The sequence below is a fragment of the Vigna umbellata genome, chromosome 1 (assembly GCF_029865625.1).
Source record: "Vigna umbellata cultivar VRB3 chromosome 1, Vumbellata_1.0, whole genome shotgun sequence".
NCBI lineage: Eukaryota > Viridiplantae > Streptophyta > Magnoliopsida > Fabales > Fabaceae > Vigna > Vigna umbellata.
In genome coordinates this window covers 83,968,094-83,991,779 of record NC_142165.1, presented here as the reverse complement: position 1 = coordinate 83,991,779, position 23,686 = coordinate 83,968,094, and the positions used below count along the sequence as shown (strand labels likewise).

The 23,686-nt window shown below is 32.2% G+C and overlaps 2 protein-coding genes and 1 long non-coding RNA gene across 4 annotated transcripts; 2 read left to right on the top strand and 1 right to left on the bottom strand.

The window, feature by feature from the left end:
• The first annotated feature begins 9,137 nt into the window (after positions 1 to 9,137).
• Positions 9,138 to 10,090, top strand: LOC124825087 (uncharacterized). Its single transcript, XR_007027761.2, has 2 exons — positions 9,138 to 9,726; positions 9,818 to 10,090. It is a non-coding gene; the product is annotated as an uncharacterized LOC124825087 (long non-coding RNA).
• Positions 10,091 to 11,685: 1,595 nt separating this feature from the next.
• LOC124825084 (cytosolic sulfotransferase 5-like) lies at positions 11,686 to 13,226 on the bottom strand. Its single transcript, XM_047297620.2, has one exon. It carries the CDS (start codon positions 13,104 to 13,106, stop codon positions 12,096 to 12,098), a length of 1,011 nt encoding a protein of 336 aa, XP_047153576.1. The 5' UTR covers positions 13,107 to 13,226; the 3' UTR covers positions 11,686 to 12,095.
• A 6,675-nt stretch (positions 13,227 to 19,901) lies between these two features.
• On the top strand, positions 19,902 to 23,686 carry LOC124825086 (ACT domain-containing protein ACR4-like). 2 transcript variants are annotated; one of them, XM_088104473.1, is made up of 8 exons: positions 19,902 to 20,094; positions 20,802 to 20,886; positions 20,987 to 21,032; positions 21,150 to 21,264; positions 21,393 to 21,460; positions 21,563 to 22,159; positions 22,246 to 22,350; positions 22,934 to 23,686. In XM_088104473.1, the coding sequence occupies exons 2-8, from the start codon at positions 20,822 to 20,824 to the stop codon at positions 23,273 to 23,275; spliced, it is 1,338 nt and encodes a 445-aa protein (XP_087960599.1). In that variant the 5' UTR covers positions 19,902 to 20,094; positions 20,802 to 20,821; the 3' UTR covers positions 23,276 to 23,686. The 2 variants fall into 2 exon arrangements, with proteins under 2 accessions (XP_087960599.1, XP_087960598.1); XM_088104472.1 differs by having other exon boundaries at positions 19,903 to 20,337.

Sequence of the window (23,686 nt, the reverse complement as noted above, 5' to 3'; positions counted from 1 at the left end):
TGTATATATATATATATATATATATATATATATATATATATATATATATATTCTAGACCGACCGTCCGGACTGTATGAATCCGTGTAGTTACAAGCGTCCTTGCACCCGAGTGATGTAGTAACTGGGATACACCAAACAGCTGCCACTCGAGGTTAGTCCGTTCTTACGTCGCCCATGTTAACTTATGGACTAAGGACCTCCTGTCGTTCCCACACATGACATACTCCCTCTACATGAGGATGAGTACTCACGGAACATCAGGATGGACAGCGAGTCTTAACTTATCCACAGTCATACTTTACCAAATTTAATATTCCATATAAATAAGAGTCGTTCCCCCTTGGAACGCTCGTTCAAATTCCATAATCGTATAATCGTTCCATATAATGTTCACCTTTTAAATCTTCATACTTTATTATCATTTTCATCATTCGTTTTAAATACTCAAAATAACGAACGTTCAACCTTCTGAAGGATGAGAACGAACGTGAACAGCGAGACCGAGAAGTACTTGTCGCCAATCAGGATAACTCGACATATGATTATTTGACGAACGTTACTACTACTCAATTCAGTTGAATGAAATGACTCTAAAATGATACCATCAATATTCTGAATATTCTAAGTACTAAGATGTTAAACAGAATCCAATCGGATGAAGATACAACAAGATGAGGAATCGACTTCATTATGAACCATTAGTTTAAAGGAGTCGACTGTCAGTCAATGACCGAACGCGACAATATACTTTCACGAAGTATTTGGACGAACGCTAGTTACATCCGTTAAGAAAATTCAAGGTAAGGACGAGCGTTTGGTATAAGACCGAACACTTCATTAGCACAAACGCTGGGTAGATGACCGAGTACCAATTATGACGAACGCTTAGTACAAAACCGAGTGCTACTTAAGACGAACGCTTGGTTTAAGACCGGGCGCTATTTAGAACGAACGCTTGGTATAAGACCGAGCGCTACTTATTTTAAGGTGTAATTTAATATTGTTTGATTTAAGGTATACGACATCTCTATGCTAAGCCGAACGCTCAAACATAGTAATTCAAATGGGGACGCTCGTTCTCGATCAGAGTTCTTTCCAAATGAAAGAATTCCATTCTAAGTCATTTTCAGGGAAACCGAACGGTATAAGACCGTACGATGACGAGCGTAATTTATCATAGAGAGAATTATCAAATTCATATTTTTCAACTATCTTGACTCAACATTTTTCATACAACTCAAACTTTATCATTTTCATCTCCATCATTAATTCACATACTTTATAGAATTCCTCATATTACAAATTAAATTATACAATAAACATTCATCTTCCAACCCATACGTATCAGAATCAACATGCAGTTTCAACCAACAGAATCACATTCATTCATGCATAAAAACGATCGTTCATGCATACTAAATCAACACATATACATACAGTAAATCCATATCATGCTTTCATACAACCTACAAGTATAAATTAAATTATTAAGCTTCCCTTACCTGGATCAGAAGTGAACGTCCTACTCAAAGTGTTTTGATCCGTCCGTTAACAGTTTTCTACCCTCAAAGGATCACTTAATTCTTCCAACCAGATCTAACCATAAAACCAAGAATACTAAGAACTTAACCTTTCATGCTACCAGAATTTGGCTTTGCATGAGACAGAAAACGTTCGACGAAGAAGGGAAACTTACCAGTTTCAAACGTGGGGAAATGTTTTCAGAAAAATTAGTTTTCTTCCCAAGGTCAAAACGGACGTGCACTCTCATGCGGACACCTGTTTTCCACTACCGATTCAGAAGGTTCCAAAGTGACATTTGACAGACGGGTGGCAGAAAATGTGAGTGGATTTTTAATGTTCTGAGTAATGACCCGGGTGCGTTTTTCAACGCACGGCAAAGTGGTTTAATTGCATTAAATCTGATTGGACAGGTGTTTTGCAGAGGTAATTATCTAGGGTCTTACAGAAACCAAACACATCTCCATAACCTAATTTGTTTGATGAACTATAATTGTTTTTCTATCAAAATAAAATAATGAATAATATATAAATATAAAGACACTTAGAGTCCTTTATTTTCTTCATCATATACTTTTGAAATATCTTTATTTTCATTTTTTATTTTAGTTTCAAAGTTCAAGATAACATTAACTATTGTTTATGATAAAAGTACTTACAGAGAAAGTAACAAATAAAAGATGATGAAGCATATATGGAATGCTAATTAACTTATTTATGAATCATAGCATGGAATATAAATATACAAGATATTTAATAATAAATTATAAAATATTTAAATTATAACATAGGGATAATTATAAACTTTACAATATAATATGAATTGTGACATTTTTAAGTACCACTATTATCGGTATTTCAATTTTTATTTAGAAAATTATAGTGATTTTATCTATTATAATTTATTTCAGAAATGGTCACATTATACAATATAAAAAATAATGGTTATTGCAATAGTTTGCTTAAAATAGTCATATTATACTTTGTGACTTTACGAATTATGATAGTTTTTGAAAGTGTCAAATGATAGAATTAAATTTTGAAATGAATTGTGGGGTTGAGTTAGATTTAAAATCTATTTTTTAATATGGTATTAAAGTCATGGTTTAGAACCTATTCTAGTAAGATTTGTGTTTGTTAGACATATCATTTCATCCAATATCGAATCATTATGGAATCACCCATTAACATATAGTCCAAAGCATAAAATGTATATAACTATACATGAGGGAGTATGTTGGAAGTCTTACATCAACTAGAAATAAAATCACTTTAGAACATATATATATATATATATATATATATATATATATATATATATATATATATATATGAATATACAAACCTTGTCTTACAAGTTGATTTTGGAAAATTAATTTAAATTGATTTTGGAAAATTAATTTAAGTCTAAGATCTATTTATTATCAGTAATATATAAATATAAAGACACTTTGGAGTGTTATTAGCTTATAAGCTATATACAACATAAATTTAAGTGAAACTTTAATATAAACTTGATTGGAAGAGGAATACTTGAATTTATTTTTTCTCAAATTTATCATTCCTATTTTATAAACTCATGAAACAAGTTAGTTTTGCACATTTGTAAGACCATGTGGGTGAACATCATAAGCTGCCCTATGCACGACCTTTGTCACTTTCTTTCGGTTGCATTGTACTTGTCACCACGTTTTTCATAACTCTGAGCTGCTTCATATTAAGACACTGTTGATCACCAGAAATTTCTTTCTCCTTCAAACCAATAAATCATGCGTCATAAACAAAACACGAACCCACATAAAGAAATAAAGCGACTGAGTCCAACAAAGTGTGACTCTTTTAAAACAGTTAGAAGAAAGTACCATGTTGATTGGAACACTGACATTATAGTAACACGACAATTGTTGTTCCTTGTACAAGTACTGAAAAATTCACATCCCATACATACAACACCAACACTATCGTCAATAAAATCTCTTAACAACATGGTTATGCTCACTTCAAAACATAAAATTTTTAGTTATGCTGAATATCAAGAAAACTTTACAATAAATTTGATTTGTAGAGGATCACATTTGAATTGTTTATTTCCTCAGTAATGTATCATCGGGTGAATGAAATAAATCGAAGGAATGGATCAGGTGGCTTGACACTTCATCTTCAGTTCAAGTTTTAATAGGTGAAAAGATTTTAATATACATGGAGAAGAATCATAATAATATTTTCAATGATGGTGAGAAAAATTAGAAAAACAATTATTTAAATTTCTAGGGCTCTCATAAGGGTTGCACGTTTTATAATCATCCAATATGTTGAGTATATTATATTATTTAAATTAGAAAGGGAGGGGGAAGAGTGGAAGAATCACCAAATGCACGTTCATTATTCAATTATTTGGGTGCACACTTTCTATTTCCAAAACTTTATAACGAGTTTTTATTATAATTAGTATATGACCTACCTGAATTTCACCCAATAATAAGAGAGTGAGAAAGAGGAATCTAGAAAGTGTTACTAACTTTTTAAAAAATACATATCCATATGTTCTAAAGAGAAGTGAGCATAGTATCAGGGGTTGTACAAGTTCGAAGAGTTTGAAAAGATAGAAAAATGCTTTGTGAAGAAAGGAAAAGTGAACCCAGATAAAAAAAGAATAAAGTTGTCAGAAATTTTAAGTACTTTTGCAAACCGGAAGAAAAAGAATACTAACCTACAAAAAAATTTCTGAAACAAAGAAGCTCAGAAATAATTGTGCAAAAGATCTAAGGAAAACGTGCACTGTCAAAAATATTGGCATGTTAGCAGACATACACATGATATGTATCCATGTTTTGCCAACGATGGATCTTGAGAACATTAACGAATAACGAGTCATGATACAGACAAAAATAATCCTGTGAAAGAACCTTGGGGAAGTGAATTTTTTATTTAAACCGAAGTTCCAAATTTCAATAATAAATAACGGAAAAACTGGAATATTTGAATGTCATTAATTGATTGATTGTTACGTAGCTTTATAGATGAATATGTGTTTTATATATATATATATATATATATATATATATATATATATATATATATATATATATATATATGATTTTATTTGTTTATATGAATATTATTCTTTACATGATTTTGAATTACTACGAAGTCTACCTACAAAGATTTTTTATAACATTAAAAAACTTAAGTAAGTAAAAAAATAGGTTACTATTATAAAAATATTTTTGATGGTCTATTATATATTTTTGACATTTAATATCAAAAGAAACTCTAACATCATAGCCGGAGACTTCAACTTGACGTTTATGCTGAAAACAGGCGCCCAAGGACGTTAATCATGTGAGAATTTGATATCCCTTAACAATATGTATCACATTAAATCAATGTCCAATTGACGTTACATTTAACTAAAAATGGGTAACATCTTAATAATAGGTATCACATTAAATCAATGTTCAATTGACGTCACATCTAACTAAAAATGGGTAACATCTGACATTGGTTAGTGCACAAACGTCAATTAACATCAGTTATGATATAGTTTGATGTTATGTTATTGCACTAATATATAGAAGTCAAATGTTGTTCTTGTTTTTAAAATATTTTTTTATATTTACAATTTATCCAAATATGAAAAATAGAAAATACTCTAAGTTCAGATAATTTTCAGCATAGATTATATTTCAAAACTAAAACTATTAAAACACAAAATGTAACTATTAACACTAAAGCTATCAAAACTAAAAATAAAAAAATAAAAAATTTATCTTAGATAGTTTTCAAACGAAATACAATTGCTATTGTGGGTTTTAACTCCACCATTCAATAGATACATTGTCCACTCTTATCTTATCTTCTTTATTGTATCGTTGTTATAGGAGTACAAAACTTTACTTTATATTGAGTTTACGAAGGTTATTTATGTTTTGAAACATGTTTGTATAGAGCCTTTCAATTTCTTTGATTGGAGGGTGACTCCACTTAAGTTTATCAAGGTTTTCTAGATTAACAAGTAATATCTTGGACTCTTAAAAGAAGATGACCTAGGTGCTTATCTTTCATTTATAATATACAAATTAATTTTTTTTTTATGTTTTTAGTGAAATAATAATTGTACTGATAAATTAGCTAACGACAACCATCTAAATGATTTTATGAATTGTTATCATATATATATCTTTAGAGTTTGTCATTGCAAGTATAACTTGTATATGTTTCGTGTATAATTTCTTATTATAAGTTTGATGTGGTCTTTATGTTTATGTATTTTTTTTTAATAAACTTTCATGCAATGATTAATGATAGATAGATATTTGAGTTATTATGGTTAAAATGGCATAATTCATAGTGATACTTAGTATGAACTTAAAAAAAGAAAAAAAAAATATTTACTTATCACATCTCTTAGAAGAAGAGTTATAGGCTAAATTCTCAAGATGATGTGTCCTCAAAATTAGTTATTAACAAAACCTGATTATGGAGGTGGAACAGCTTTTGGCAGATGATACAGTCCTCAAGAAGGTGCAATTTAGAAATTTAGACCTCTCAAATCGGTCATCTTTGCAAAACCAAAGAATTCGTCCATGTAACGTAGAATGTTTTCTTAAGAATAAATTATGATATTGTAATTATTCCAATGAAAACTGAATATACAATGTGTTAGGAAACACTTGATTATGATTGTCTATGTAAGAAAATGAGCAAAGAAACTTTGTGAATAAGCTCAATATTATTCAAAGAACTTGATACATTGGACGAAGAGAAGATTAGTAAGAAAAAAAAAAAAACTCACTACGCAATTAACTATAATATTTTTAGTTATATGATATGTAATGTGGGCTTAGCCGTCTCATGTAATTAAAATTTAAATAAATTTATCGCAGGCTGGGCAACGCTTGTTGGAAAAAAAAATTGAAATGCTTTATTTGTTTACTATCGAAATCATAATTGAGCAAATCCTGTCAACAAAGATTAGTAATGTTACAAATGCCAAGAGAATGCGCGAGACAGCCAAAATAAAAATTTTGCAGGTTAGATGACATGATAATCTTAGAAAATATATTATCAGTTTCTGTCTGAAAAAGCCAAGACAAAGAAATTAAACTCTAGATTTAACGAAGCACAAGACATTTAGACAAGAGGTTGGTGATCCTGATTCAAGGTTTGGACCAGAATTACAATAGACAAACAGAAAACGTTCAAAAACAGATAGAAATTAGAACCCTAACATCCTATCATCCACTAAACAATGAAGTAGAGACCTCTAAGAAACTTTTAAATTCCAAGTGCAAAAACACGAATGAAAAACCTTAAAAATAACAAGAACATCAAATATTATAGTTTCTTAGTTTTCCTCACCCTATTCTTATGGGTCAAAGTTTTCCGGCCACCACCTTGGCCGAGGAAAAGTGACTCCACAAGCTTCGGCCACTTCCAACAAATCAAGGTTATCCAGATTTTTTTCCTTTTCATTATTCATCTCCAAAAAAACTCTGTACACATCAAACACATTTTCCTCCGAACTGTTCCCAACGACAGTTTCTAAAATTTTGGCAGAACAGTCGGAAGCTTTTTCTGCTTCAGAAACAAGATTCCCCTCGCAATTCCCCTTATCCTCTTCCCCTTTCAGCGATGGAACTTCCACACAACCCTCTGAAGAATCCATATCCAGATCGACCTCCGAAAGTTTTGATTTTTTAGCCGATGGCTCCTCCGAATGAGACAGTTCCCTATCGGAAACCGCAAATTCATGAAACCGGCCATCACGAATCTCACCCAAAACATCCCTTGGTGCTTCGTGCGAGCCTTCATCGAAGCTCATTTACTGCGTCAGTTGAACTTCCGAAATTCCTAACTCCGAATCCCTACCCAAATAAACTAACTCCGACCCCTCACGTCAATCGACGAACCCCTGCATTCCAGCGTCAACATCGGCGGCGTGATTAAAAGCGTAAGGGTCACCGCCGTCGGTGACGGCCTCCGGCGACGTGTGGAAAACGCCTTGGGGGACGGGGTCTGAGGAGTCGGGCAGCGACATCATGACGATGGAGTTGAAGTTCGGCGGGGAGTCGTCGGAAGCGGGTGAGGGGGAGTGGTCACGTGAGTCGTGCATTTTGCGAGGAAACACGGTAAGGATCGAAAGGGAGGCTGTAGGGATCGTGGTTAGGGTTGATTTCTTTTACTACAAGGTAAATTGTAAATCGTTAAATAAATAATAAATTGTATATTTTACAATAAAAGATAAATTATTAATTTTGCTGTTCATATTTCATCAAATTTAATAATAAACTTCTTATAATTTTAATCATAAAAGTTTTAATTAGATTCAAATTTTTTTTAATTAAAATCCCATTATATAATTGAAATTTATTAAAGAAAATGAATTTTAATTGTATTTATTTTAGTCGTGGTATTGTGACCAATAATAGCCTAAATAATAATTTTTTATTGAATTAAATTAATTAAGTTTAGGTTTTCATTAAATGAAATGCATTCACCTAAGATAGTTACAACGTGTCTAGCAATAAAAACTACAATTTATACAATTTTATAATTTTGTTTGAGGAATCTATAATTTTACTATATTACAATTATACGTAAAATCTAACTTATAAATACTATATAAAATTATAAAATCTTTCACCGTGCTCCCCGTTAACTTCTATATCTAGATAACATTTGTAATTTTTAATTTTTTTTAGTCATTTTATAAGTATTTAATATAATTAGTATTTATGTTTATAAAGATAAAACACTAAAGAATGTGTGTGTATATAAGTCATTTAAACAAGTAATTTAATATAATTAATGTTAGGTTGATGAATACTTTTATAGCCTTTTAATAAATATTAGTGGTGTTTTTCTTTAAGTTAAGAAAAAATAGTTATTAATAACTATTATAATCTAAAGGTTATGTAAATATAAAAATAAAATATAATTTGGTTTTGTTTATTTAATATTTGAGATATTGAAAAAATAAAAATTCAATCAACCTTACAGTAGTAATTGTGAGCGGTAAAGGAGAGGAGAATTGGACTGAAAAAGTAAGGAGACGAGAGTTAACATAGGAAGAAAGGAGTTGTACCAAAGGAGGAGGGAGAAGGAAGCTGGACTAAGGAAGAAGACACGAGTTGGAAGAAGATAGAAGTTGGCTCAAGGGAAAGGAGAACTAAGGGAGCGCCAAAAGGAGAGAGGCAAACCTATAAGAGCTTAGGATAGTTGGACTAAGGAGAGAGACAAGACAAGATTTTTCTATTTATAAGATCACATATCATTTTTTGAATATTAAGATACATGAAGGTAGGTGTGACTATTACTGTTTGGTCTAAGTTGCATTCTATGGTGCGAAGTCTAAATGTATACAAGTATTGGGTTGAATTGTTCATCCAAATCACTTGGAGGATATTTACAAAAGGCATTTTGATGTCAAAATCTATTCAAAGTTGGTAGTTAGCCATTAATGTAACATTGAATGCAAGTAACTTATTTCCTTACTTCAAACCTCTATTAATGTTGACCTAATTATGGTTCAAATGCGAGTAATCACACTTTACTCTTAAGTTGATCAGTATTAATGTTAATGTGTTNAAGATAATTCTTCCCAGTGCTGTAATTTGCTATCCCTATAAGCTTTTCGCATGGGATCATTCGTTGTGTTGGTGAAAGTTACGGGAAAAACTTACTCCAATTCCAATTTTTATTGGATAGAGTTGATCTAGCTGAAGCTATCTCCCATGCAGATAGAATATAAAAAGAAAGTATAGAGAGATGGTGAGTTCTCGAAAATGAATAATTAAAATGTTAACATTTTAATTTATATATTTAACATAACTTAGAATTTGAATCTTAATTATTTTTAAACCATCCTGACTGAATTAGAAAAACCGGATTTTACAACCTGATGACACTATTTACATAAACAGGAAACCGTTGCCACTGAATATGAAATGTTGATTATACAGTATTTTCATTCATATTGAAAACCCAATATAAGATGGCCTTTTTTCCCCCTTCCCACCCAAATGAAGTGTGAGAGAATTGTTAAGATCTTCTGTATGCAACCTTTGCTCCAAACTCGCTGACATATGTTCTTGATGTAGCTTGCTTTAGTGTTCATGTGAGAGGGTCTGAGTATATTCCACTTCTGGGAACCGACGATCCAAGTTCTTTCCTGGTGGGAGTTCCAGATATTGAACTATGAGGTATTGGATTCATTCCCGAGCCTTAGTTTATTCTGGCCTTTTGCACCGTGTTTGTTCCTAATGAAAGGAGGTTTGCTTATCTTTACACCAGCTATCCATTGGACGCTTTGTGAGATCTGTCAATGAGAGATAGTCTGCTAGAAGGTTTTGGAGGTTGATATCATTGCATGGACCAATCTCAACAATATTGTGTTTTTCCCATGATCATCGAAGAGGATGTTTAAGCTGTTCTTGTAAAGGTTGATCATTATCACATAATGTTGTTGAACTTGTTCTAAATAGTATGAGATTAAAGAAAACTGGTAAGTTTGAATGAACTATGCTATCATTCGAGCATTTAAGCTTTATCTCCAATTTGTCATCATATCTGATATGCCTCTTTTATTGATATGTAGAAAAGTTTTAATTAGATAAACCTTGAATTAGCCATCTTTGCCCACAAAATGCCACTAAAACATGCTTAAAAACTCGTGTCAGGAAATTAATGGATACTGGTATGCGCTGGTTTGCCTGAACCATACTGTGTGTATGACAGCTGTGTATACAAATTTTGAAACTTCATTTTGTAGTTGTGAGTGAAAATGGATTTTGTATATTGATTTGGGACAAGTTCTGCAAGATTTACAAGCTTTTGAAAATACCTGTTATCAGTTCATATTCAACTTATTTATTTGATGCAAGTATTATTTTTTTTCTTAACATTTTTAAAGGTATGGACAAAATGTATACTTCTTATTTGTACTATAAAAAATGGTATAATCATAAAAAAAAAAACTAATTATATAAATGGTGTTTTAATAATTTTTGAGTTTAAGGTTTACTTTTTATTTTACAAATTAGTTTTAGTGCATGATTAGTTATATGTTTGTGTGGTTCTAAGTTTTATTTATTATTGTTTATTACGTGATTACAATTAAAATATTTGTGTTTAGAAGGATATCTTCTATGGATAATGGGAACAAACACTGTTTTCAATTAGAAGAAGACAAATAATAATGGACACTGAGTTAGTTACACATGTTCCCGAACATAGACAAAGGCTATAAAAGCAAAGGTTTTAACCGAATTATTGTAACTAGAAAATTCGTTATGATTATGCCAAAATTCCGTCAATAAATTTGATGAAAAACTGACTGTTCAAAATTTGTACGTTAGTAAATTTTATCAATAAATATTATAAAACTTGTGAGTAATTATCGGTTACACAGTGCAAATTACTTACAATCTCTTATCTTTAGATAATTATCAATAAATTCAGTCTTTATAATTATTAATAGCATATTCATTAGCAGAACACATATATTATGATTACGGGTAGATTTATTATTTTAATTCACAGTCCCCCAGCCAGCGCTGACCTCTTTTAGAGTTAGGTTTCATTTTTATTTTCAAAGCATATTCATTAATAGAACACATACATCATGATTACGGGTAGATTTATCATTTTAATTCTCAACCCCCAAGCTAGCTTCCAAAATCTCATGAAGTGGTTGGGACAGAACTAGGACCGAGTTAACCTCTTTATTGAATCTTAAAAACCTTTAAATAGATTTAAACAGGACTTTAGGTTAAATACAACAAAACTGGAAATAAAATATGAATTTATTCAAAATAAAAAAACTATATAACCTATTCTATCTATAATAATAAAATAATATTACATATAAATAATCAAAATTATCCATCTCTGTCAAACTAATTTTCTTAGATATAAACTAATAAAATAAGACTTAAACAAAATTAATAATAAAATTTTTAGATTTAAATTTATCTAACATTCGGCCGACCATCCGGTAGCAGTTAGAAATGAATGTTTTGTGTAGGTATGGAAATGAATGTGAAGAGGAAAACGATGGAGTGTAGTGTAGAATAGAGCGTGTGTTTTTCATTCGGTGTGAAACAATCACATTCTCCCCTTTTATTTTGCCTTGTTGTATGAAAAAGAAAATGGAAAAGGGAATCAATCCTCTATGATGAGGCATCGAGTCAACCAAATGGGAAAAAAGATATGGAGAGAGAAATCAGATTTTTGTTTGTTTTTTCTTTTTACTTTTTTATTTATTATTAATTATTATTTTTATCAATTTTCTAAGAACTAATATTTTAATTTCTAAATAAAATTCTCTTTTCTTATATATATATATTTTCATTTTTAGATTCCAATTAGTAAAAACTTTAAGATTTTAATTTTTTTTAATACAAAACGACTTTTCATTTATGACAAAGGTTTTCTAACAATAAAATTTTATTACATTCAGGACTTACCTAATACATCAAATAAAAGCTGGATTTAAAGGAAAGCAAAACATTTTGCAAACACAACAACAACTGTTAAAAACCGGTTATGACTAAATAAACATAGAATCATTCTAAAACCTCAAACCATGTTGGGCTAGTTTCTCTTCAGTGATGGCATTGAGTTGCTGAATCATGTCAGCAGTGAGATGATTCTTCCAATCTCCGATTTCGCCACGCCGGAAGAAAGCTCGGTGTGCTTCACCGGACGAAAGCTTCCCATTCCTATTCACCGGCAAGTTGCTCAAGTTATCAAAACTACAGAGCTTCAGAATCTCTTGCACCACACCAGCGTCCTCTTCTTCTCTGGAAAAAGGGCAGCCCACAAAGGTGGCCAGTTTCTTCAACGAAAATTCGGGGTTGAGTTTCATTTCCTCAAACCTCATGAAGAGGATCTTGTGAGGGTGTTCTAAGCTCTTGTGCCAGTACTCCAAGACATGCTCCCAAAAGGGTCCATAGAGACTGATCCCTCTGCAGAACTTGTGGAATGCCTCATGGAGTGAGTTGGGGAGCATGGTGTGGGGTCTGAGCCTGTTTGTGAAATGCCAGAGGGAGATGAAAGCGTCTTTGGGGTCTCTACAGAGATAAACAATCTTGCAAGATGTTTGTGTGACAGATTTTGGCAGTGAGACATAGGGGATGTGGGTGGAGAAGAGCCTTGGAGAGGGAAACGAGGAGAGGTCAGGGAGTGAGGGTTTGTCAAGGTAGAGGTCAAGTTCCAAGAAGGGAACAAGAAAGTGGGGATTGTGAGTGAGCAAAGGGTGGTTTTCTGTAGTTGGATGATATTTGTGGCGGTGAAGCAAGGAAAAAGTCCAAGCTTTTAGCCAAGTGGTGCCTGATTTGGGAGTGGTTACAATGAGGACATCGGTGTGATGAGCCTGAAAGTGGTTTTGGCAAGACAGAACTCCTTCAAGCTGTCTTGTTGTGTGCCAAAAGCCTTCGTACCGGTGAAGATGCTTTGCAACCCAACCTTTCTCCAATGGTAAGGTGGCTATCAGGTCCTTGCAGTCTTCGCTCAGTTTCCTGTTCTCATCCAGGAAATTCGGCACCACCCTAGTTTCTCTTTCTGACACCCTGCTGTCCATGGAGAAAAGGATGAATGATTTTCAGACTAAAAATAACAACAAATCAGTTATACAAATATAAAGATACGAGGCATGGAAATAATTGGAGGAGTGCTGATTGGCTAGTGATCTACACTGTCTTAATGTGTTTTGGCATTTACAATAAAGTTCTGAATGCATGCATGTGATCTTCATCAATACTGTGTCCATGGGTCCATTTCCATTGTAATGTCTCTTGTCGATTTCTCAAACTCTTCTTATTCAAAAAGAGCATGCAAGGCATCGACTTCCATTTCTACATGCATTATGCATGGAAGATATATACATTGCATATATTTTCTTATCTACTTTCACTAAAGATACAAGTTTTGAACATTTATCATTAAAAAGTTATGCACCAATTCATAATATCTCTCGTAATGATACACCGCTACTGGTTTTTTCTTGGATCAGGAATCGGAATGGATTCATTCCTATATTACATTCAAAGAGAGGAAACAAGAATTTGGATCTGGTTTAATATCCATCTCGATAACAACTTTCTTTTTATTTTCGTACTTAATTTATATTCTCTTTCCACACTCACTGTTAACACTATATTCACTATATAATTCTGGCAAAAAAATTATGCTTTTAAGTAAACAATAACGCTGCAGGCTTTTTTACACTAGTTATTTTAAAATTTTTATTTTGATTCTTTAATCAAAATATATTCACGCGAGGTGTAGGACTTTAGATTTTAATTTATAATCGAAGTTTATTTTTCATTTTATGCTTTGGTTCTTTTTTTTAACAAAAACACATATTTTTATTTTATTTTTAAACAAATTATTGTTTCAATTTTTTCCATCATCACATTCTTAGCATTTCTTATTCCAAAACTACCAAAGAAACTACTAATGTTAATTTTTATCATTATTTGAACCACATTTTATTAATAAAATCAACTTTTTTCTGCCTTTGTAACTTGTTTAACTCTCATTTTCATCTTACTTTTGTAAATATCTATATTTTGGACTACACTCATTAAATTATATCTCTAATCCCCAGTTTTTGTATCTAATTTTGTGATGAGAAGATCCTCTACCAAATCATAGAGCTTGACATCCCAAAGAAATGGAAAGAACAACAAAAGGAGGGAGATCATGAAGTTCAGGTGGCAAGTCGCTGGGTACCCTTATCCACCATTGAGCACCAATGTTATAGAAAGCAAATTTGGTGTTTATGAAGACCTATGCCAAGTGGCAGATTCCGTGTGTTGAGCAACACTTTGATGATGTGACAAGTTGAGTCCTATTTCTTCTTGTTCTAAAAGAAAATTGGTTTTTTTGAATGTTGGAGGCACAAAATCACTTTTAGAGAGCTTGGAGGTCTACTAGGGCTTGCGAAAACACTCCCTTCTTCTTCTTGGTTTCTCCTTTTTCTTCCATTTTCATTTTTATAAGCTTGACATGGAGAGTCAAACCAATCTTATTAGGGGTAGATGTAGCCATTAAAATGCTAGTTTTCTTGTTTCTAAGCTTAATGTTTGTTGTAATGGGGACGTTCATAATGTGATTTGTGGTTCATTAGATATTGGACAATATCTTTTGAAACCTAGACTTGGAACTAGATACTTAATGGAGCTAGTATCTAAGGATGGAGTTTCACCAATTAGTTGTCTTAAACCTTAAATCTTAAAGCGGGTTTGTTTTTTATGTATTAAAGGGATTGACTCTAAGTGAGGAAACTTAGGTTCTTTCACCTAAGGGATTAGGGCTTGAGTATTCTTATGGGTTGACTTTAGCGTTTTGGTGGAGAGGAGATGAGTTTGCATAACGATGAAATCTACCCTCAACAATGTCGTTTCATATCATTTCTGACTTTTTTCCATTCTGAAGTGTCTCAAACTCCCAAAGTCCAACCTTTATTCTTCATCAATTTATTTCTTGCACATAATCTTAATTTATGAACTATTCTTTAGTTTGTATTAGTTATTTATACGATTATTTAGTATTACACGAGTCTTGGAAAATAATATTTGGTCTTACCATGTTATATTACTTGAACGATTTGGTACGCTTGTCAATGAGTTCGCAGAACCACCGTCCAATCCATCAATAAATAGAGCCACCCACCTTCTAACCCCCACATTGAATAAAAGACATTTAACAATACTTGAATTAGGAAGAAAGGATTATGAAACAGAAAAAAAACGCAATATGAGATAACAAAGTTCTCGTCGCTTTCGAAATGGAAAGGAAAGGTAGGCTCCCGATGGCGAGGCAAAGACATAGTTTGCGTTAACAACGAGGAATGGAAGGGAAGGGGGGATAGTGGATGACTGACAGCGAAAACACAACATGGTTCACATTTAGGGACGAGGAAGGGAGGAGAGTGACTCTTGTAAGGGAGGAGTGATACAGCGACACAAATAGAAAAGTTTTGGTAGGAATGAAAAATTCATGAAATTTTAACCTACACGAATAAGCATCAATTATTTAAATAATCGAAGCCTATAGTTATGTAAATATTTTTAAAAATGCCATCGAGTTTTGAAAAACTTTGTTTTTCTTGAAACCAAAGTCTATTAGACGATTTCAAAAGCATTTTTTGCATAGGTAGTGATGAACGCTTGACAAGTGTACCAATATTATTGTAGTAACAAAATATCATGCTTTGGGATTAAATGATTTGAGTACTAGGTTACTAACTCACGTAATTTTGAGTAACAGAAAATCAAATGAAATAATGAACATAAGCAAATGACGAGAATTCAATTAATATACATAATGTTAGAGAATGATTTCATACACTTTCATATAAATTCCTACCATTTCCAATTGATGTGCGAATTATAATTATCCATTTGAGTTTACTAAGAGCTTGTTTACCCCTAATTTCTTAGATAGGCAAACTTATCCATTGAATTCTAACCCCCAATCCCTTAGGCTAGTTACAAAATTCGATAAAATCATGAAGAAAAATTATTATCTCAATTACAAACTAATTAGTTATGCCCAATTTTCCAATTGTGACAACATCTAATATGTTCTATTTAAAATCGCAAACAATCTCCAATTTTTCAATTGTGAAACTGCTCATAGAATAAACATTAGAACATAAATACAACACTGAGATAATTAAAATCAACTAAGCATCAATTGAAAAGATCAAAAATTATAATCCAAAGTATTACATCAATCTTCTAACAAAAAGGAAAATTAGTTTTGCATAATGTGAAATTCACAAGAAACTAAAGAAAGAAGAAGTGTGGAATTCATTCCCCCCTCTTTAATATATATGTGTTGCCCTCTAATTGTTATCTTCCCTCTTTTCATCTAATTCCCCTTTTTAGGGAAGTGGCTACTCCCTTCCAGTAATTGTCCTTAATTTCCATATTTTTTAATTTCTTTAAATCCATGTAATGAGTTGTTAGTAACTGCTCTGAAAAATTCAACTGGTCATAGAAAAATCTACAATCTGCTTGCACTTCTCAGGTTTCAATTTCGCACTCCTAAAGTAAATTGTGGAAAAAACCACAACTTAGTTGTTGAACTTGCTGGTTTGGAATTTGTTTCTCTCAAAACAAATCCACATTGTGAAAACTTTCACAACTCACTTGTGAAACTCTTTGGTTTCGACTCTACATTTTGGAGCAAAATCCACAGGTTGTGGAAACGTTCACAGCTACGTTTGTGGTACTCTTTGGTTTCAACTCTGCATCTTGGACATCAATTTTTTCAAAGTTGTGATTTTAACACTTAAAAACACCTATCTACAAGAAAATACACAAAACTCAAATGAATGATCCAAAACAAAGATAATGCATGATGAAATCATTCAATTAATGCAATTATATGTATGCAAATGGCCTAAACTAAGATATGAATGCAATTACATTTTATTCACACATCAAAATACCTCAAGGTTAGACTTTTGTTTGTCCTCAAGCAAAGAGAACTCAACTAACACAAAATGATAATGCAAACAGAATGAATTTAAATGGAAATATACCTTCCCATCTCAAGTTCAATTCAAATAATGATATTCCTCAAGCACACATTCATAATGTGTTTAGAAAGATGACTAACTTGTTGGGTCCTTGAGTGCAATTAATTAGTTGAGGTATGACACAAGACATCAAGGCAGATAATATTTGAAATTGTAGTTTTTCTTTATAAAGAATTTTCTATTAGGTTCTTGACTTATAAGACACTTACTTGTCACGAATCTTCTTTCACTCAATTGTTTTTTTTTTCTTGTCACACTCGGTCGTAATGTCTCTTCTCTAGTAACATATAGTCTCAAAGAGGTGTCAATTTATTCACTCAATTTTTTTTCAATCTTTTTTATTGATAGACAATTCAGGAGTAATCAAATGGAGTAAGTGTCACCATAAAAACCTAACAAAAAAATATCTTCTATCTTATTTATGTACATCTCAAAAATTATCTTCCATTTTAAGTGTCATAATATCAATTCTCACTATGTAGTGTTTGAAGTTTCCCAAAAAAACAATCGTAAATAAATATTCACAGTTTGTTCAAAAAATGCCACTAAACAAACGAAAATGAAAGAAAACAAAATAAGTCGGAAAAAAAAAGTTGAACTATAAGAAAAAAAACTGAAACAAAAGAAAATATCTTGATTAAAAAATAAAAATGACTTTAGAATGCAAGTTGAGGAACTATAAGAATGTACTATATATATATATATATGAAGGAGATATTTGTTATCACAGTTAAATTCGGAGTTGCAGACAAAAAAAAAACTTAGAGTGCAATGAAAAAAGGCCCACCTACATTAGGGTTTTTCTTGGACCCAACATAAAACAATAGAAAAAATTCAATGTGTTTAAGAGAGGGATATTGAATGGAAGAAACAGAGGGCGAGAAAGAATGTTGTTCAAATGTAGATACAAACAATTTCTCTTTCACTGTTAGGTCATTTACCTAACCTTATTAAACCTTTATATGATTTCTTATTTTAAATGAATTTTATCATTCATTTTCTTTTTAAGACACTTGTATAAGTGTTTCTTTAAAATTAGGTTTTATAAAACTCAATATTTTTTTGTGCTTCATTATTTTTATATAATTAAATATTTTATATTTTTAAGATTCGGGGTCTTATAAAAAACTTAGATTTTATAATATAAGAGTTTCATCATCCTTCATGAGCATGCTTCAATGAAAATTATTTTATGAGATCTTAACTAAGAGATTTACATTTGGAGATACTCAGGTGAACAACAAAAATATATAGTTCTAATAGTGACGGATAGGATTATTTGTAGTGCAATTTGATTTGATTTGATTTTTTGTTAAAAACATACTTGAACTAAACATAAATATTATATTAAAAATATATTTAAACCAAACATAAAAATTATATGCAGGTTGATTTGGTCCAATTTAAAGATAAAATAATATAAAACCAATCACAAACAAATTAAACTTATGTGGTTTGATTTAGATCATTTTTGTAGTTTTTTTATTCATAATTCTCACTTTGTATTTTCTATTTTGATTTTTTAAGTGTATAATCAATTTTTCTGTCTTCACATCTAAAAAAATTATTAGCATGATGTAAAACTCTTATTTTTATCTCATTCATTCATATGATAAACATACTAGCTTACTCTTCTACCACAATATTTTTTAAATATAATTTATAAGGAAATTAAGGTTGTTTCTTGCATATTTTTGGGAAGAAATAATTATGTTTAAAAAATAATCATTTGTCAAACTTGCAACATAATTATTTTTTCCAAATTGGTGTGTCCAAAACTGAAAAAGGTCGTTCTCATTCCTAACCTTACAATACACTAGCTAATAAAAATAACAAAGCACTAATTAATAAGTAAAAAGATTTAACACAATTTGTATAGTGTTCTTGTTTTTTTTTTTGAAACTCTGCAATTTTTTTTATTAAAATTGCACTTGGTGTTTCAATATAAAGAACTATGACAAGTAAATGAAATAAAACATTACAAGTTAATAAATAAAGTGTTCTCAAATATTGTTAATTTTGGTTCATCGTATGAAGTGTTGCCTTATTTTTTTTATTTATGAATAGCTTGAGAGGAGGAGTGTTATAACCAAACGTTAAATTGAAGTTTTATATTAAATAAAATTAATAATCTTTCCTCACTATCAAATCATTTAAAATTTATTCTTCCTGATTTTAATTAAAATTTTCAATTCCTTTTACAATTTTTTTAACTCTTTTTTCTCATTTTCCCTTTCCTCTCTTTACTAAAAACATAAAAAAAATAAATTAAAAACTTCCTTTCAGAATTCAACCATCCAAAAACTGATTTCGGTAACATAGATGTTTGAATTTGGCTTTCAAGAACTAAATTCCAACCTGTAGTAGTGAAATTTTCTACCCATCCCTAACAGAATAAAGAAAAGATACAAAACTTTTTCAGAAACTGAATTACAGAAAAGTTTTTGTCCTACAAAATTCTACACTTGGTTGAAAATTTGGCTCCCAAAAAATTGAATTTCCTCGTATTACATAGAATGGATCTATCGTGGGAAATGAACTGGCAAGATTCCTTTAAGTAATATTTTAAAAAAATATTACTATTTACGGAAAAAGAATCATCTTATTTCTTCGTATAATCTAATTTGCATTAGCATTGCTTACGTTAAAAAAAAAAATGGCCTAACTATAGGGTATACCGAACAAACAAGGGTTTGGAGATGCTCCTCCACCATGCATAATTCACTATCCACTTTTCCCTGTAAGCTTGGAACACACGTGGTTAATTCTTTCCATTATTGTTATTGAACACCCACGTGCGCACCTTAGAACACGCCACCTACCCTGGCTCTTTTCGTCGCTCACGAACCACTCTCTCTAACATGCGCCTCCTTCTCTTCTTTTCTAGGTTAGGGAGAACTCGAATTTGGGAGATGGCAGTGGGTGAATGAAGGAAGAGAGACACAAAGGGAGAACAAAAAAGTCTGCCTTTTCTTTTTGGATGGGCGTTGCAGGTGTTGAAGCATATGTCGGGAAGGTTTTGATTCAGAACATTTATCTTTTTTATTTAAGAAAAGAATTAAATTAATTAGTTATTTTATGCGTAACTAAAAGCAACATTACAAGATCAAATTGGTTGTGGTTGAGGTGTTGGTGTATGACTCTGTGTACATAAACTATTCGTACACCTACCTATGTTATGTTCCTTTGTAACACATCCTCAAAGCTTATCATCTTCAGAGAACCAAGGTGTAGCACGATAACTCACCCGCTGTAATGGGTAGGTGACATTTCCTTTTGTCTTCTTCTTAAGTTTATGATATTTTGTTTTCTCTTTATTAATTTTAACCTCGGCCTTCTATGTTTTGTTAATTTCTGTGTAGTCGCTCAGAAATTGATGCAGGGACTGTGAATTCTTATCTTTCTCGATCATGGTTTTGGGTGAATTTTTTTGGTTTTGATAGATTTTTCTTTCACCCTTTTCTTTTGTTGGTGAAAAGATTTTTCCTTTACTCTGATTTGGCTTGTGGGTGTTTCCATAGCTTCGTCGTTCTGTGGTGACGAGTGTTTCTTTTCTCAGTTTCCCATATAGTTAACTCTTGAGTCCTGTAATCCTTTCTTTTGAATTTTTGATTGTTTTCTTCTTGTGTCTTCTAATTTTTCTCACTAACTTTGTCGTTCTCTTTCCCTTTCCAATTCCACTTTCTCTATGATGATTAATCTGTGATACCAATTTTCGTGCAGCTTTCATCTCGGGTGTCAACATGAACTTCTCTCGCTACATGAACGATGAATATGAAAAACTCTTCAGAAGAATGAATCCGCCCAGGTATGGTACCTATTTGATGAAATAAAACCTTTCTTTCCTTAAAACTTACTTCTTCCTCTTCTTATCCTTGTCCACTTGTTGTCTTGTCTTGTCTTGTCAGAGTTGTAATTGATAATGAATCATGCGAGAATGCCACTGTTATACGGGTATGAATATGTTCTGTCTTCTTCTTTTTGAGGGATTCTTTCTCTTCGATTCATCGTTTTCCTTTATCTTGACGACTCTTCTATTTGTGGGTAATGGAATTGAATTTACCTTTGCAGGTTGATAGTGCAAACAAGCATGGAATACTTCTTGAAGTTGTACAAATTCTCACTGATCTAAACCTCACAATAACAAAAGCTTATATATCCTCAGATGGAGGATGGTTCATGGATGGTAACAACTTTTTCTTTGCATTAATTTCTGTGATACTGTATGTAATGCGTGTCACTGTGCATGCATGTGTACATGATGAACTCATTTTGCGGGGAAATTAATGGTTGGTGTTTCTAATGTTTTGCCAGTTTTTAATGTCACTGACCATGATGGAAAGAAGGTTACAGATGAAGCTATTCTGGAGTACATTCGAAAGGTTAGTCTGCATTGCTGTTATTTAACATAAGTTTTTTTTTTCTTTATACTTTTTATGTATAGACTCATTGACTTGGAGGGTTACTGCAACTTATTGTTGTAGTCTCTTGGCCCGGAGTCTTGCTTTATGTCTTCCATGAGATCTGTTGGGGTCACACAAACTATGGAGCACACTGCAGTAGAGCTATTGGGAAGTGATAGGCCGGGGCTGCTTTCAGAAGTGAGTGCTGTGCTAACCAATCTCAAGTGTAACATAGTGAATGCAGAGGTGTGGACTCACAATACCCGTGCAGCAGCTGTGATGCACGTAACTGATGAAGAAACAGGTTCTGCTATCACTGATCCTCAGAGGCTCTCTCTAATTAAGGAGCTTTTATGCAATGTGTTGGGTGGTGGCAACAAAATCAGGGGATCTAGCAGCGTAGTCACTAAAGAAGTTAACCATACTGAGAGAAGGCTTCACCAGATGATGTTTGCTGATAGGGATTATGAACGAGTTGATGAGGAGGAGGAGGATGTTGAGGAGAAAAGTAGACCAAAAGTGACTGTAGTGAATTGGTCTGATAACGATTACTCTGTAGTTACTATCCAATGTAAGGACAGGGCAAAACTTCTCTTTGACATAGTTTTCACTTTGACAGACATGCAATATGTGGTTTTCCATGCAAGTATTGATTCTAAAGGGCCAGATGCTTATCAGGTATCTCTTGTTGTGTGTGTGTGTGTGTGTGAGCCACATTATAATCCTCAAAGGATGAGGTAAATATTCTGTGGATTTAAATTTAGGAATATTACATCAAGCACATAGACGGATCCCCTGTAAAATCAGATGCAGAGAGACAAAGAGTGATACAATGTCTTGAAGCTGCTATTAAAAGAAGAGTATCAGAGGTGAACACTGACTAATTACTGAATTTATCATCTCTTACTTTTGACTTCTGGACAGAAACATGCCTATAAAACCATTCTTTCAATTCTTGTGTTTGTAAGTATATGATTAAGAACATTACTTTTCCATCAACTGTGATTTTTTTTATTCTTCAAAATTTGGTGGAGGTGACCATTATCATTTTGTTTACATCTTTCTGACTCACTAATCCCTCTACCCATGACAGTGATCGACAATTATGTTCAGTTACACGGCAACAGTCATGCATTTACTACTACTATGAATGAAATTAGATAACTTTCTGGTTGTAGGCTACTCTAATACCCAGATTTTTCTATGACTTCACAACGCATATTTAAACAATTTTTAAGCAATTGTTTCTTCCTCCACCTATTGTGTTAGTATATTTAAATTATTGTCATTTTGTGTATGACTTTACAAATTTTATATTCTAGTCGAGAAAGTCCAGTACCCTTTATTATACAAATGTGAGTCATGCATTTTTGGCATGTTTATCTTTTCACTTTTCTTTTGGTTAGTTTTGTTTAGTAAGCAAGAGTAATGATTTGTTTCTTGCTTCTTCAGGGTTTGAAGCTAGAACTATGCGCAGCAGACAGAGTTGGACTGTTATCTGATGTGACACGTATCATCCGAGAGAACAGCCTCACAGTTACAAGGGCAGAGGTGACAACCAAAGGAGGCAAAGCTGTTAACACCTTCTATGTTGGAGGGGCTTCAGGTTGCCCAGTTGAGTCCAAAACCATAGAATCTATTCGCCAAGCAATTGGCAATACTATACTCAAAGTAAAGGGAAAACCTGAAGAGTTGAAACCTGCTCCTCAAGATTCTCCAACTAGATTCCTTTTTGGTGGTCTTTTCAAATCCAGATCCCTTGCTAACTTCGGCACGGTTAAGTCTTATTCTTGAGCCTGAATCAAACCTTCTTCCTTTCATTTTGTACAGGAAAAAAACGATGAAGATGCAAACTTTAGTCGATTTTCCAAAAGTTTCACCTTAGAACAAGTTTGACCTTAGTTTAGCAAGTAAAGCATAAAAGTTGCCTTGTAAATACCCCTTCTACGTCAGTTACTTAGCTTTATAGCTTTGTCACTATCACTCATGAATTGGCACGATGAAAACGTAGAAAGCTTCAACTCTGAAACGCCATTGAATTAGTTATATGTATATAGAATTTCCCAAGTATGATTTAGTCTTGGTTTAAACATAATTTTAGTTCCTATAGTTACCTCGATTTTCTTTTTAATCTTTGTACTTTATAAAATTGACACAGTCCTCATAATTCATCATAAATGTTAACCTCTCTGCAATTTTATGTTA